Source organism: Auxenochlorella protothecoides (assembly GCF_000733215.1).
Source record: "Auxenochlorella protothecoides strain 0710 unplaced genomic scaffold scaffold107, whole genome shotgun sequence".
Classification (NCBI taxonomy): Eukaryota; Viridiplantae; Chlorophyta; class Trebouxiophyceae; order Chlorellales; family Chlorellaceae; genus Auxenochlorella; species Auxenochlorella protothecoides.
The window spans coordinates 62,003-78,053 of NW_011934120.1; the positions used below are offsets into that span (position 1 = coordinate 62,003).

The 16,051-nt window shown below is 59.5% G+C and overlaps 4 protein-coding genes across 4 annotated transcripts in view; all 4 read left to right on the top strand.

The window, feature by feature from the left end:
• The window catches only part of F751_0458 (hypothetical protein), a gene marked incomplete at both ends in the record, with an annotated part of 5,102 nt that extends 2,504 nt beyond the window's left edge, over positions 1–2,598 (top strand). Inside the window, 9 exons of the mRNA XM_011397216.1 lie at positions 171–328; positions 608–744; positions 877–982; positions 1,100–1,187; positions 1,353–1,442; positions 1,564–1,664; positions 1,790–1,880; positions 2,282–2,353; positions 2,464–2,598. Coding sequence (XP_011395518.1) covers positions 171–328; positions 608–744; positions 877–982; positions 1,100–1,187; positions 1,353–1,442; positions 1,564–1,664; positions 1,790–1,880; positions 2,282–2,353; positions 2,464–2,598 — 978 coding nt within the window. The remainder of the gene's footprint in view (positions 1–170; positions 329–607; positions 745–876; positions 983–1,099; positions 1,188–1,352; positions 1,443–1,563; positions 1,665–1,789; positions 1,881–2,281; positions 2,354–2,463) is intronic.
• A 633-nt stretch (positions 2,599–3,231) lies between these two features.
• F751_0459 (hypothetical protein) lies at positions 3,232–3,444 on the top strand (the record flags this gene model as incomplete). Its single annotated transcript, XM_011397217.1, has 1 exon — positions 3,232–3,444. One exon carries the CDS (start codon positions 3,232–3,234, stop codon positions 3,442–3,444), a length of 213 nt encoding a protein of 70 aa, XP_011395519.1.
• Positions 3,445–4,180: 736 nt separating this feature from the next.
• On the top strand, positions 4,181–9,113 carry F751_0460 (hypothetical protein; the record flags this gene model as incomplete). The annotated part of the gene is made up of 15 exons (XM_011397218.1): positions 4,181–4,244; positions 4,355–4,492; positions 4,590–4,771; positions 4,948–5,041; positions 5,206–5,326; positions 5,564–5,682; positions 5,847–5,959; positions 6,105–6,265; positions 6,444–6,581; positions 7,074–7,164; positions 7,324–7,413; positions 7,893–7,929; positions 8,176–8,282; positions 8,448–8,653; positions 8,837–9,113. 15 exons carry the CDS (start codon positions 4,181–4,183, stop codon positions 9,111–9,113), a joined length of 1,938 nt encoding a protein of 645 aa, XP_011395520.1.
• Positions 9,114–10,885: 1,772 nt separating this feature from the next.
• F751_0461 (hypothetical protein) lies at positions 10,886–15,856 on the top strand (the record flags this gene model as incomplete). The annotated part of the gene is made up of 14 exons (XM_011397219.1): positions 10,886–10,949; positions 11,061–11,195; positions 11,293–11,474; positions 11,651–11,744; positions 11,914–12,001; positions 12,221–12,304; positions 13,160–13,296; positions 13,489–13,594; positions 13,785–13,875; positions 14,031–14,120; positions 14,598–14,622; positions 14,879–14,985; positions 15,155–15,360; positions 15,568–15,856. 14 exons carry the CDS (start codon positions 10,886–10,888, stop codon positions 15,854–15,856), a joined length of 1,698 nt encoding a protein of 565 aa, XP_011395521.1.
• Between the last annotated feature and the right edge of the window lie 195 nt (positions 15,857–16,051).

Here is a 16,051-nt window from a genome sequence, read left to right on the forward strand (position 1 = left end):
AAGGAGGGGTGCCGTGAGGGTCATGGAAAGTTGAGAGGGCGGGACTGTGGTGGGACGGCGAAGCGAGTGAGGAGGACTTTGCAACATACATGGCCATCCCGCCCTCAAATTCGTGCCTGCTGAGCATGCTCCTGCCCGACACCCCTCCCCCCCCGCCTTGCGCACCCCAGGCCTGGGAGCACGGCTTCCACCGCCTCTTCGACCTCCCCCGGGATGGCGAGAGGTCTGCGGAGTACGAGGAGTACACCCGGGCCCTGCCCACCATCACTGTGGGCAACATCGTGCCAGAGGTTAACCCTCGCCTGGGCGCGACACACATGACCATCGCGTGAGTGGGAGTGACGGGGAGGTGATGAGCTCGACTGGTTCGGGCCTGCTATGCAGATGCGCTGCGCATGTGCACATCGTGAGTGCTGCGAGTGTCGACCACCCCCTACCAGGATTATCATCGTGAAGGCTGCCATGCAGCCCGCTGGCGATTCCCTCAAAGCCTCCTCCTGCGATGCCATGCAAATTGAACAGCGCCATCCTGCAGGAACCTTGCGTGCCTCTGCCCTGGGGCCCCCACCCCACCATCACCCTACCCACACACTCCCCGCCCACACAGGTTACAGCAGAGGCCAGAGCGCAACACAACGATCACCATCAGCCCGGCTGAGCCTTGGCTCGTGACCGTGAGCCCCCGTTCCATCAGTTTCACTACCGACAACTGGAGCGCGACCCAGCAGATTGCCATCACCGCACGTACGCATCTCTGAGTCTTGGTGGCAGGAGGGGGTCCAGCAGGCTGTGCGGCATGCAATGCTGCCTGCTGCACACTGTTTTGGTCTCATGCAGTCCCCACCCTCATCTGTGCTTCGCCACGCCGCCGCACAGGTCCCGACCGACCCGAGACGAGTGCAACGCTCCAGTTCCAACTCAACCTGACCTGGCCGGTTGTGGACGAGGCCGGGAGGTGGTCTGAGCGTATCAAGTCGATATCGTGAGCGTGAGGCGTTGGAAAGTGCATGCCTGCTGTAGAGGCTACATGGGGAGATGTGCTGAGAAGTGTGGCATCTCCATCGCACCCCAATCTCCCACACATCTCCGCACATCCCAGCGGTGTCGTGTGGGCCGAGCGCAAGGGTACCAGCTTCTTCAATCCCCAGGAGGTTCAGGCCCCCTTCCGTCATGTGGCCGATCTGGAGGTGTGAGGGCCAGTGGTGGGCAGTGGCATCATGTCACCTGAGTTGGAGCAGATGTCCTGCTTGGCAGCATGGTATGCGGCCCGGAAGGAACAGCTGAAGCACCTCTTGACATGCCCAAACTCGCCATGGGCTCCACCAGCACCCTCCTCGTCGGTCACCCTGCAGAGGTTCAACCCTCAAGTCCCCCTGATCGCTCAACACATTGGCCCCTTTGTCCCTGCCCAATACTTTTCCTACAAGGCAGGGGAGTCTGAGGTGAGCAAGCTGTTACGCCTCTCCGTGTCTCATTGTTGTTTTCTGATCGTCTTGATCCAGGCAACGGCGCATGGGCAGGACTGCATGCCCAGCTCTGCCCCACGCCCGGCACCCATGGCAGGGCATCGTCATTGAGACATGCCCCCATACGAGGGACCCAAACGCCCACAACATGACCGCGACCATTTTCGGCAGCCTATGGACTACCAACAAGGCCATACCGTGAGTGTGGGCTGAGTGCGGTATCAATGATGGCAGAGGAGCTGGGGACGAGTTTCATTGGGGCTGTGGCATCCGAAGACAGGCACACCATGCTGACATACCCCACTGGCCCACCTCCTGTCCAGACAACGTACCAAGGCTGTCAGCATTCCTCGAACGGGATGCACCCAGGTGCTGGCAGGGCTGCCCGGCGGACAGAGTGAGCTGGGTGTGCCTGTGAGGGGTAATGCCGTGTGGTAGAGAATTGGGGTCCATGGAGTGCTTGACACAGCAGTAAAAAGACAAGGGCGGCCGTCACAGAGTGTGCTCTCATGTCAGGCCATGTATGGAGGACCCCCCCTCCAATTCACGTTGCTGGACCCCAACTGCAGCATATTACATTGTGATGTACCCCAAGTCACCTTTCACGGTGCCTGGGGGTGCCAAGCACCTGAATCAGAAAGCCTCCATCACCATTGAGAGGGTTCCACTCCCTCAGGTAGGGCCTCCTTCATGGTCACCAGGGTGAAGGCCTGACACAATGGCCATCAGCTGCCACCAGTCTGCCTAGATCTGTGAGACATTGATTGGCCTCTGACATGCTCCTGGGTTAAGCCAATCTGCTAACACTCCCCCAGGTCCTGGACCAGCTGGAGAAGGAGGGCGATGTGTCCATGATCACCAGTCTGCCCGCCAGGGAAATTGTCGAGGTGGGGAGAGGCCGGGAATGGGCGGTTGCACCTGTGAGGCACCACTTCAGACCGTATGAGAAGATGCCCACCTCTCAGCTCGGTTCCTTTGCAACGCACCACCTCTGCAGGCCAGTACGACCCCAACCACCTACTTTTTCCGTCCTGAGGCGGACCTCACGCTGAACATCACCACCTGCTCGGAGGAAACAACGGTAGGGAGTGGGCTGGAGGTCCTAGACGATCACCTCAGGATTATCCGGTGAGACGGGTGGGCGAAGAGCTTGCTGAGGAGCAACGAAGAAGGATCGTGACCGTGGAGCTTGCCTGCAGTGGAGAACACCTGGTCATTGATCGCCCCAGCTATGCGCTGGAAAGCATAGCAGTGATCCTCATTATCGGAACCTGTGGTATGCAGACAAAGTGGGGCCCCCACAGGCGACAGCTGCGCCACACTGAGTGCACTGAAGCTGGAGGGAGGTCGACTGTACCTCATACAGGGCTCCAATGTGAACTTTGAGGTGAGCCTTGGGGGTGCAGAACCTGCCACCAGAGACTCGCCTCTGGTCAAGCACGTCCATCAGACCTGAGGCGTCGATGGTACTTCTGACTCGACTCGTGTACTCTTGCATTGCAGGAGTCCATGAGCAGAGGTACTCGTCAATTTGCATTGGTGCTGACGAAGGAGTGACAGTATTGCCAATAACGCCTCCTGCAGCTGGTTTCCGCCCAGTGATCACTCTGCACGTCAAGTAAGCAAGCCCCATCGAAATAAAATGTGGTGGGCTACCAGCATCACTAGTCAAACTTTAATAGGCCCATACTATGAATGTGTGCCTATGGAACTGTTCGTAGGCGTCAATCCGCTGCCCGAGGTTTGACAAGTGGTGTGCGGACGCATGATGCCCGTCCCACGCGGCAGATCCGCAAACCAGTCCATGACATTTTTAGCTCTTGCTGCAGATCTCCATGGCTCCGACCCTAAGGGAAAGTGTGTTGAGACGCACTATGTAGGCTGGAGACGCATCGCGTGGGCTCACACACCAAGCTTGTCGAGCCGCAGGGCAGCCTGGGAGCCACTCCGCTCCTCAGCAACACGGCGATGCTTGTAACGCAGAACACACCTGGCACCACACAGCCCCTTTCATCCCAGCATGTTGAAATTATCCAATTTGGTTGTAGCAGAGGATCCCTGACCCCGCAGGTGCCCTCTCTCTATCTTTTGTGTGCTGACGCCGCTTCGCCCGCGCCATAATCGCATCCCTCGAAGGCCGGGCCCCTTATTGGAGATTGCGCCTGCAGATGAATGTTTAAGGCGGTCAACCCTACATAAACTTAAAATCCCTGTGGCCCTGGCCTCTGCAATTTTTAGCCGTGGCCTTATCCGGCTCTGCGGATATCATCCGGAGTCGACCGCTTTCCCTGACATGCGGAGGTGTCCCCCAGGGACTCAGGGGACTCTGTCCCTCACCGGGTATAATATGAGCACATTAGAATCTTATGAAGAAATTACTTATGATAATTCTGGGCTGCGGTTCGGATCGTATGAGGAAAACCCTTCAAGGCTTGAGAGGATCCAAGGTACACTGCGCGCGTGCGCCTCGACTCATTCCCCGAATCTTCATGGGGCAAGCAACGTGTCAGGCCGGTCCGCGTCTAACTCTGGCGGTATTGCTTTGTCTTCTTGTTTCGCTGAAGAATGTAAGCTTTAGTAACACTTGGTGAACGTTCTTCCTTGGGCAGGGCTGCACGCCGCGGTATGCCGCTTCAATGGACCGAGTCCCCCGATCCTCGTGGGGAGGGGGTGCCTCCCCGTCCAGCGCCTGAAGAGCAGGCGGGCCCTCTCCCATGCTGGTGTCATGCAAGACCCAAAGCTTCTTTGGATCCCCTCTGGAATTAAATGCTCACTCAGGTGGGTGTTGGCCACTCCGCTATGCCCTCCTCCCGTCTCTATCGACTTTACATGGTGTAGGTGGGAGGCTCTGACAAGATTCAAGCGTTTGCATCCTCCCCCACCCTCAGAAAACGCGCTGATCGTGAGCTCGCTCTTCTCTTCCGATGACTGCAATGTGGATGCCACCTGTGACACCTCTTCGCTGCCACTCCAGCAGCGATCCGTAGTCCAGCTGACGCACCCCTTGGCACATACCTTCTGCTCAGGTATGGAGCTGAAGGCTCGCATGCCCTGGACATGACATATCCCGTCGACCCATGGCTGTACCCTGCCCGCAATGCATTCCCTCACCCTCCCCTCCAGGTACCCTCATAAAGGGGCCTGGAGACAAGGTCTACGTCCTCTCAGCACGTCACTGCATTGCCACATTAAATGTTAACATCGTGTACCCCTGGAGCTCCTACGGCGTACTCTTCAACTTCAGGCTGCCATGTGGCGCGTCGCGAGTGGACAACATCACCGCGACCTTCAGCGATTTCCTGCAGGTGGGCCATGAGCCAGGTGTCTCTTGCATGCACTCGCGCAGATCACATGCCCTGCAGAGCGGGGGTGACCGGGGTGATGCACTCCACTCCATCGCAAAAGCATCGGATCCAGGGTTCATACAGCAAGTCCTTGGCATGACTTGGCAAGCCTCCGGCCCCACCTTCCATGCGAGCAGGGCCTCTCGGTGGTGTTCCAGGATGTGAACAGCGATGTGGCGGTGTTCGAGCTGCTGCAGGACATCCCGCCAGAGTGGAATGTCATGCTGGCAGGTGAATTTGCATGCCTGTGTGCCGTAAATTTTGCATGGGCTGATGGGATGGAGGTTGCCCAGTAGGATCAGGAACGATGGCGGCCCCAGCCCTGAACAGCATTGCGTCAGCGTCCAGGTGAACCAATCATGTTTCCTTAGCCCTGTGCCCTCTCTCCTTGTCAGGGTGGGACGCCTCCAATGTTCTGAATAACTTCACATGGACGGATGTTTCCCATCCGGCTGGAGACTCGCAGAAGATCGCAACTGGCATGTGCGTGGAGAGCGTGAGCACATTGGTGGTGGGGTGCGTCACCAGGACAGGCATCCTTGTCAGGGCTTTCCTTGCAGGCTGCCCTGCCTCGACAAGCAGCTGTGTTTTCAATGGGGTGGGTGCCGATTCCTGCCACCTTCTGATGGCGTGCAGCAGCAGAGCGCCTCTCCTTGCCTCGAGAGCATCCTTGCCCCAACTCTCCTTGTCACTCCCCCCCCCCCCTCCACGGGTCGACCGTATTGCAGCCTCCTCTACATTCGCAGCAGACAGGTCTGTGGATGTGTCAAACGACACCGGCTGCGCCTCACCACACTGCGGATACTTTGATTCCATCCTGTACGGCGGGTCTATTCAGGCGGGATCCAGCGGCAGCGGCATCGTGCACGACGGTGAGTGGGTGGGGAGCCGAGGTGCCTCGCTGCACACTCTGAATCTGGGGCGACACTCGTGCTCGGACCTCGCCCTGGATGAATTCCTTAGATCCAGCACGCACATGTGCATGACCTGCATCTCAGGAGCCCCTCCCCCGTCCTGACCGAGTGCTCTTGCGCAGACCTGCACAGGGTCGTGGGTGTTCTCTCCAGCGGAGAAGGCGAGGACTGTGCCCACGCTGAGGATCCCTACAGCCACGAGGGGCCTGTGGCCACATCCGGACGCCTGGCTAGGGTAAGCTGGTCCCACTCCAGGCATCCCCTGTGCATCTCACGCCCCCCTCCCCTTCGCAGTGGCTGTGGCTGCATGAACTGGGACGCTGGCCCGAAAGATGAGAGGCCCTGGCGCCCCCACCTCCACATTGCCCTCTGTTTACCAGGCCTGGGTCAGTGGGCTGTACCACCTGTTTGATGGCGCCACCGTGGACCAGCCAGGCAGCGCCGAATACACGAACTACTCGCCCCCTCTGCCCACGCTGAGCATCGGGAACATTGTGCCGGAGGTGAACCCCATCCTGGGGCCCGCAGCCATCTCCATCCAGTAAGGGGTGGCATGCGGAGGAGGGGGGAGTGTGAGGGTACTTGACTTGGCCAGGCCCTGAAACTGACCCATGTGCCCGTGGCAGAGGCTGTTTGTCGTGCATGAGACGCTGGTCTGCCGACCACCCCACCCCAAGCGACAACTCCGTGCAATTCACTTTCCTCCTTCCCTTCCACAGGCTGCAGCAGGCCCCACAGCACACGACCACGGTGGAGATTGCCTCAATGGACAAGACCTTGATCAGCGTCTCGCCCCTCATCTGTGACCTTCACCGCCAGCAACTGGAGCACGCCGCAGTATGTCAACCTGACTGCCGGTAAGGACAGTGTGGTGGTGGCGAGGACAGGCGTCCCGCGGGAAGTGGTTTTGGAAGGGCTAGGTGCAGTGACTGGCGGCACCCCAGGCAGGGGAGGAGCAGAATGAGAATCATGTAAGGGTCTGCAACACCCGAGCTGAGTTGTTGTGATACACAATGCTGACATGTGTCCCTCGTCCTCCCCCCGACCTCCAGTGGACACTGTTCTTCTTTCGGAGTCAGCCGCATCCTTTGAGCTGAGCCTTAGCTGGCCCACAGTGACATCCAGCGGAGTGCATGGATCAAGGAACAAGATGATCACGTGAGCTGGTGGCGGGGCACACCACCCTGCTTTGATGTCCTGGGTGCCAGGCCTTGTCCTGTTTGCCTGAGCAGCTCAGGACTGTGAGGGGCCAGGGATGCACGCGCTTTGATTCGCTCGCCCACACACTTGATTGCTTCTACCTGACCGCACCTTGACTCATCTCCTCTCCATCGCATGCGTGCTCACAGGGGTATTGTGCGGAGCAGCATGCATGGATCAAGCTTTTTCAACCCAGTGGTAGTGGCCAGTGTTCCCTACAAGGCCCACGGCAGCATCTCGGTGAGTGGATCCAGATATGAAAGCACATGGCATGCCAGGGTGATGGTGCAATTGTGCGCCTTGGCGCGGGCCGGTGACATTGCATGCATTGACGGCACAGTCCCACGCTGGCTCTCCCCGCCATTGGCTCATACCCCTACTCCCCATTCCTTGCCGCAGAAGTTCAACCCCCAGGCACCCTTCATCACATTTGACAATGGGCCTTTCCTCCCCAGCGTCTACTTATCCTACGCACCCTCTGTAGCTGAGGTGAGTGGGCTGTTCTCGGTGTGCCACCCTGTGCTCATGGACGTCGGCGCTCAGTATGCGACCCAGAGCACCCCTGCCCCTGGCGCACACCGCCTCCACATCCGGTCGCACAGCATCCCACCCCATGCTTCCTGGCTTGACCCTCTACCCCTCTGTGAAACATATCGTCCGCCCACAGGGTCTCTCGATTGTGGTGTGCCCCCTCACCGAGGCCCTGGCCCGGGCTCCCTCACTGCCACCATCTACGATTCCAGCTGGACTGCCTACGATTGCTCCCGTGAGCCAGGCTGGTGTGGGCATGGGGTAACGCGGGACCAGGCATCTTGCGTGTTGATGCCGATCTGGCCCCACAGGTTCTGTGTGGGGTTTGGCTCCAATGTGTTCTTGTTCTGGACCACAGCGTGTACCCCTCCAGGGAGTCAGGTGAAGTGGGCAGCGGTCCCATCAGGTTTCCAGCCCCCGACCTGTACTCCCTGCAGGGCAAGTCGCAGAATCAATACCAGAGGTCGGGCATGGGTGCACCAAGGTTGTGGCCGCTCTCCCTGGGAACGACAGTACGTTGGGACCCTTGGATGGGGCGGAGGGAGGCTGGGGATCGGTGGTGTGCCCCTGTCCTGCCTGTCTCTGTGCAAGGGAGTGTGGCTGAGGCATTGCAGCCCATTTTATGCACAATGCAGCGCCCCATTCTCCTGGTGCAGCCAGTCTGACGTCCTAAAGTGCACCCGGCACAGCTCCCTGCCCCTCCACACTCCCATCCCACAGCCTACTATATCGTCGTGTACCCGGCCGCCTCGTTTGTCGTGCCCGGCACCTCTGACCACTTCCAGGGCGACTTTTTGGTGAAGATGAAACCCCTTGCCGTCGAAAAGGTGGGATGCATCCCTGCTACCGCACTGCGGACGGGCGGGGCGTCGCCCACAGCCAGCCTGGGCACATGATGTGCCTATGCACAGGTGGCTGCCAGCATCACATCCCTTGCCTGTCCCCTCCCACCACCCCCAGTTTTTAGTGGTTTCCCCTCCGGGTCCCCACAGGTAATGGCTGCGCTCGATAGGAGTGCACAGGTCCCTAGTATCAACAGCGTCCCGTACGAGGCATATGGTTCCCCCAGCCCCACTGGCCAGATGTTCTACTTCAGTCCCCCGCTGAGCACTCGGGTGGACATCAGCACCTGCTTCAATGCCACCACGGTCGCCACAGCCGTGTCCCTCTTGGATGGGGATACCCTCCTGCCCATCAGGTGCTTGATGCATGGCTTGGTGGGGGGGCAGTCCACTGCAGTGAGCCAGTCCATTAACACCACCCTCTGGCCCCTTGGAAGACACACGCACATGCGCATGCAAGAACTCACTCGCATACTTCATACAGCTGGACCCACTGCGTTTATCACCATCTCACCCAGAGAACCATCCACCCCACGCAGCGACAGCGGTGAGGGGTGCGGCACCCTCCTGGACCAGCCTGTCGAGCGGGGCAAGGCATACCTGGTCCTGGTCACAACCCCGCCCACCTCCGTGTCCCTCAGCCGCAAGCCCTCCATGATCTTGATGAACCTGGACATCTCCTCGGGGGCTCCCGGGGCGGGCATGGGCTTTGGCGCGGTGGACGACGCCGACATCACCACTGTTGCGAACCTGAAGGTCCGTGACGTCGGTGATGGGCCTGCACTCAAGCTGGCCCTGGCTCCTCCCAAGCCCTGATGGCTGCACAAGTTCGGGGGGCCTGCATCATGGCCAGGACGCCTCCCGAGCGCACCCCTCCACCCATCGGTGGCCTGGAGGCGCAGTAGTCTGGCGGCACGGAGAGCTGGTTGCCTGTCAGTACGCTGGCGAGCAGGTCTGGGCGGTGATATTGGGCGGCACCATCGCAGCATTGAAAGTACATGGTGAGAAACTGACATGCCCTTGCTTGCAATGTGCATATGACCTGGAGACCCTTTTTCCAATCAATCACCGACCACCACCTACATCCTGGAGCTTTGCAGTGTCATGCATTGTGAGGCTTTCCAGAAGGCACCCTCCAGCCCCCCCCCCCGCCTTGAATAGGAATGCCTCTATATTCTGAACGATCGAGATACCGAGATCTCTCGCGTTTTCAAGTCATTCAGCTTCGTGCAACTCTATACCGCCCAAAGGTTTTGGTTCCGCTTTCTGCAGCGACACCGCGAACCGGCTGAGAGATGCCCGGGGAATCAGTAAATCGGGTTCCAGACCTATACTGAACGCGCACCCCGTCCGTGCATATGCTTAAAGCTCGTGTCAGCCCACTCAGAGCCTGTCGATCCACAGGGCCGCCCAAGAGCCAGCCCCTTCGTCTCTGAAAGAAGGATTGGCTCGTGCTATACAGGACTCCGGCGCTAGGATAGCCTCTCACATTCTAGGCTTTGACGACCTTGGAAGCTTGCCTATCGCAGAGAAGCTATCACCCGCCGCTCCCCCTTCCATCGTGTGCGCACATTGTGATTGTTGACAAGACTGCGGATGGGGAGGTGGCGTACGGGGCTCCCTGCCCTGAAAAACTCTCTCAGAACCAGTCTGTGGCCTTCATCTGGTCAGTAAGGGACCAGCCCACTGGATTAGGGACGCTTCACTGTTACAACGGCGCTCAGGGCAGAGAGTCCGCAGTCACAGGGCCACGTATTTGCTCGGAGGGGGAGGACGGGCGTCCGCAGCGGAATCCTAGGGACGAGCCGGAGGAGGCCACGCCCGGTACAGGCAGTTGCCAAAGCAACTGGGGCCAATGGGGTTGGGAGAGCAAATTATTCGACCCCAAGCGTGAGTGCTGTGCACAACGCAACATCCCGCGAGAGGGCCTCCTTCATCAGGGCAGACTTTGTGACCCCTACCCCGGCAACAATTCGGTGAGAATATCCGTCAAACCCTACCTTAGACCATATGTTGATGCCAGCATTGCGATTCTCAACAATCCCATGTCGGATGAGCCTCCCCTTTCTTAACCCGTCCTGTGGCATGACTTTTGAACGACGCCGCTTCCTACAAACCCATCCTAGAGATGCGAAGTTGTTGCCCTCGAACTGAAGGGCATCTTTCCCTCGCTGGGTAGCCCTGAATACTGATGGAATGGCTGAATGCACCTTAAGCTGAGAGGAAAATTGGGTTACTTACCGGGGCACCAGTACGGCCCTTCGAGCCGTGTAAGGAGCTCCGCGCCAAGTCGCCGTGTCAGCCACTACCCTTTCCCCCTTCCCCCCCGCGCCTCCTGCCACATTCTCCATGACGAGGCCGGCGAGTCGTGCTGACTTGCAACGGAGAGTGGTGGCCATCTTGTTTACCCTTGCTTCGCTCAGATATGTGAGATCGGGCCCATGGCAAACTGCCCTCCCTCCCTCAAGATGCTCTATAAGGGGTGGCGATCCGTTATGCCCAATATTGTTTGGTCCCTGCCACCATTGAATTTGTGCCGAGCGTGCGCCATTTCCCCCTAGCCTTCAGCTCTCTCCTGGTATCCCGCCATGCAGGTGTCTTGCCAGACCCACAGCTTCTTTACATCTCCCTTTGCGCTCAGTGTATTCTCAGGTCAGCCTGGAGAACAAGCCTGCTAACGCTTTTATATTTGCCTGACTTCCTAGCTGCTCCTGTAACCGCTTCGTACATGTTCCCAGCGTTCGGCTGCATCCCCGTCCTCAGAGAACAGGCTGATTGTGGGCTCGCTCTTCTCGTCTGCCGATTGCAATGTGGACGCCACCTGCGACCCAGCCTCGCTGCCACAGCAGCTGTCGGTGGTGCAGCTGACGCACCCCCTGACAAGCAACTTTTGTACCGGTATGGAGCAGGTGGCTTGCATGCATCGAGTGCGGCATGAACTCCTTACAGATGGCTCTCAAATTCCCACTGGGGTACCCCTTTCGCCTTGCTGCAGGTACCCTTATCAAGGGTCCTGGGGATAAGATCTATATCCTCTCGGCACGTCACTGCCTCACCAGCTTTGACACCAGCTTTGTGTACCCCTGGAGCTCCTACGGCGTACTCTTCAACTTCAGGCTGCCATGTGGCGCGTCGCGAGTGGACAACATCACGGCGACCTTCAGCGATTTCCTGCAGGTGGGCCATGAGGCAGGTGTCTCTTGCATGCACTCACGCAGATCACATGCCTTGCAGAGCGGGGGTGACCGGGGTGATGCATTCCACTCCATTGCAAAAGCATCGGATCCAGGGTTCATACAGCAAGTCCTTGGCATGACTTGGCAAGCCTCCGGCCCCACCTTCCATGCGAGCAGGGCCTCTCGGTGGTGTTCCAGGATGTGAACAGCGATGTGGCGGTGTTCGAGCTGCTGCAGGACATCCCGCCAGAGTGGAATGTCATGCTGGCAGGTGTGCACTCATGCAGGGCCACTCCGCCATCGTGCAAGGGGCTTCTGGACAGCTCACCTCCCTGCATTTTGACATGATGGCCGTGGAAAGCCCTGGTCCGTCCTGCGTGTTTCTTGAGGTGAGGGCTCCCTGTCCGTTAAAGATTTCTCCTCTCCTCCCACTCCACCAGGCTGGGACGCATCCAATGTGCTGAACAACTTCACGTGGACAGATGTCTCCCAGCCCTTTGGGGACTCGCAGAAGATCTCCACTGGCTTGTGTGTGGGGGCACAGGAGCTCTGTGGTTGGGGTGTGCAGCATTGTTATGATCAATGGGCCATGCTCTGCATGCTGCCTGCACAGCACTCGACCCGGATCCTGGGTCCTTGCCTGCTGGCCTCTTCCTTCCGTCGTCCCGCTGTCAACGAGTGGCTTTAGCACGATGGCTCGGGTCCCCTCCACCAGCACCACTCTCCCTGCCCCACCCTTGCTTCCAGGGTCATTGGGACTGTCATGTCCTCCTACTTCAATCAAGATGGGTATGTTGAGGTTTCTGCTGACACCGACTGTGCTTCACCGAGGTGCGGGTACTTCAACTCCATAATGTACAGTGGGACTCTCCAGGAGGGAGCCAGTGGCAGCGGCCTTGTGCATGACGGTGAGTGGGTCGAGAGCCGAGGTGCCGTGCCTGGTGCTCTGGATTTAGGGCAGTATCTTCCCTCCGCACTCACCCCAACCAGCCCCAAGGGCTGGCACGGTATCCCCAGCATCTCAGAGTTCTTCTCCCTTCCTCGCCTACTGCTTTTGTGCAGACCTGCGCAGGGTCGTGGGTGTGCTGTCCAGCGGAGCAGGCGAGGACTGTGCCAATCCCGAGGATCCCTACGATGCTGCGTCGCCTAGCATGACATTTGGACGCTTGGCAAGGGTGAGTGGTTTTCAACAGATGCGCATGCTGCCCAGCTCAATGCCGTGGCCCTTGCGAGCGCTGTGGCTGCATGAATGTGAGCCCTGATTGAGACACCTGACGGACGCTCGCCAACCCACCCACTCTTACGCCATTCTGAGCGCACCAGGCCTGGATCAGTGGACTGTACCATCTGTTTGACGGCGCCACAGTAGAACAGCCAGGCGGTGCTGATTACTCAACCTACTCGGCCCCCTTGCCCACTCTGACCATCGAAAACATAGTGCCAGAGGTGAACCCCATCCTAGGGCCCGCAGTCATCTCTATCCAGTGAGAACGGGCATGGGGATGATGGCCGAGGGGGGGGAAGAGGGAGGGGGGAGGGGTGGACGGTATATGGGTGGCCAGCCCCGGAAACTGACCCGCATGCTTGTGGCAGAGGCTGCTTGCTGTGCATGTGACGCTGATTCGCCAACCACCCACAGCCAAGCGACAACTCAGTGCAATTCACTGTCCTTCCCTTCTCCCACAGGCTGCAGCAGGCCCCACAGCACACGACCACGGTGGAGATTGCCTCAATGGACAAGACCTTGATCAGCGTCTCGCCCTCATCTGTGACCTTCACCGCCAGCAACTGGAGCACGCCGCAGTATGTCAACCTGACTGCCGGTAAGGACAGTGTGGTGGTGGCGAGGACAGGCGTCCCGCGGGAAGTGGTTTTGGAAGGGCTAGGTGCAGTGACTGGCGGCACCCCAGGCAGGGGAGGAGCAGAATGAGAGTTATGTAAGGGTCTGCAACACCCGAGCTGAGATGCAACTCAGTGAGACTGACACGTGTCTCGCCCCCTCTCCCAACACGCAGTGGACATCATTCCTTCTTCGGAGTCAGCTAAATCGTTCGAGCTGAGCCTCACCTGGCCCACAGTGTCTTCTTCCGGAGCGAAAGGGTCGCGGAACAAGACTGTCACGTGAGTTGGAGCTGAGCATACAGTTCCGAGCTGATATCCTGGGGAGTGGGCCTGTACGAAGATCTCTGAGCGGCCCATGGTCCACCAGAGGCCATAATTTATGCACTCTGGCCTGCTGTGGCCTTATCACAAACCCCAATGCCTGACCGTACTTGGACTCCATTTCTCACCAATGCACATGTGCACACAGGGGCATCATACGGAGCGATGTTTATGGGACGAGCTTTTACAATCCGGTGGTGGTAGACAGCCTTCCGTACGCGGCTGAGGGCAGCATATCGGTGAGGGAGTACAGGTTGGAAAGCTCGGCAAGGGGTGAATATAATGGCACGAACGTGGTTGGGCGCATGCCGATGGCCCTGGTTCAAAGTCTCACGCTGGCGCCCCCCCCTTCAGATGAGCTCACACACTCCCTGGCAATTTTCCCGTGCCCCAGAGCTTCAACCCCCAGGCACCCTTCATCACATTTGCCAATGGGCCCTTCATCCCCGGCATCTACTTCTCCTACACCCCCCCCGTAGCTGAGGTGAGGGGGCTGTTCTTGATCTGCCACCGTGCATCTCGGTGCCATGCTCGCGTTTCAACAGATGCCAGGCTCCCATGCATGCCGCCTGGAGGTCCACGCATGCTGGCCCGGCATCCTCCCTCAACTGTTCATGTTCCTTCCTGGGTCCAACCCCAAACATCCTCCTGCAAGCAGGGCCTCTCGATGGTAGTGTGTCCCGTCACCTCGTCCCTGGCTCGAGGCTCCCTCACCGCCACCATTTACAATTCCAACTGGACTGCCTATCAACTGCTCCCGTGAGCTGAGTGGGGTTGGGCCTGGGGTCCTGGCGGCGATAGAACCCTTGCATTTTGGGTCTTGGGCTTGGCTCTCGTGGATGTGTGCGAAATTGGGAGGCCCCTCTTCCGGCTATGTTTGGGGACACATCATGGATGATTCTAGAGAGTGCTGCACAGGCAGGCATCGACCCATGAGGTCCCCAAACCATGCCACCTGCAGGCAAGTTGCACAACCAATACCAGAGGTCGGGCTTGGGTGCACCCAGGTGGTGGCAGCACTTCCCGGAAATGACAGTACGTTGAGATTTTGTACATGGAGGGGAAAGGCTGGGCATCAGATGATCGCCCCTGTCCTGCCTGCCCCTGTGCAAGGGAGCAGTCCCAAGGCATTGCAGCCCTCCTCTGCATGGTGGGAGCGCCCCATCCCCCTGGTGCAGCCCACCTGGGAGTCTGGTGATACCCCCGGCACAGCTCCCTGCCCCAAACCCTCCCATCACACAGCCTACTACATCGTCGCATACCCGGCCACCTCGATCGTCGCGCCCGGCACCTCACACCATTTCCAGGGGGACTTTGCGGTGGGCATAGATGCCCTCTCCGTCGAAAAGGTGGGTTGCCTCCCGGCCACCTCACCGCGGATGGGCGGGGCAGGAATCGTATAGCTGGCCCTGTCGCACGCTGCGCCTGTGCCCAGCTAGCAGCTGGCATCGGGAGTCCTCGTCGATCCTCCTCCAGCCACTCACTCTCACACTGGAATCCCCCCCTGGGCGCCCACAGGTCATGGCTGCGTTCGACGCGAGCTCGCTGGTCGCCAGCATCAACAGCATCCCCTATGGCGCATATGCAACATCCGACACCACTGGCCTGGTCTTCTACTTCAACCCCCCGCTGAGCACTCGAGTGGACATCACCACCTGCTTCAACGCCACCACGGTGGCCACAGTCGTGTCCCTCCTGGATGGGGAGACCCTGCTGCCCATCAGGTGCCGACCAGGGCTGCATGCATGGCTGGGTGGGGTCTGCGGGAGTGCAGCGGCCAGCGAGTCAATCGCCCCCACTTCCCGGCCACTCAGATGACACCTGCACACGCACATGCGCATGCATGCACACCAGAAATTACACACACACTGATGCTTGCTTCCCCCAGCATCCCACCCACCCCCCTCGCTTGCATCAACAAATCCTCGCAGCGTGAGCGAGAGCGAGGGCGGGGAACGGTGCGGCACCCTCCTGGACCAGCCGGTCACGCAGGGCCAGGCGTACTTGATCCTGGTGACCACGCCGCCCACCGCCGTGTCCCTCAGCCGCACCCCTTCCGTGGTGTTCATGAGCCTGGACATATCCGCGGGGGCCCCTGGGGCGGGCATGGAGTTTGGCGTGGTGGATCCCGCCGACTCCGTCGGCGTCGGGAATCTGACCATCTACCAGGTGGGCGACGGGCCCGCCGTCGAGCAGCTGCTGGGCCGCTCCGTGCCGTGACGGCTTCCTGGCTCGTGGGCACCGCAGCACGGCCTGGACCCGTCCCGGGCGTGTTCGATGCACCCAGTGGCTGCCTGGAGTCGCAGCCCTCTGACAGTGAGGAGTGCCATGCCGGGTCGGGACTATGAGGAGTGACCGGCAAGGCTGTGGGGTGACCACACCGCAGGGACATGCGTCTGTGCGCAGCCATGGACC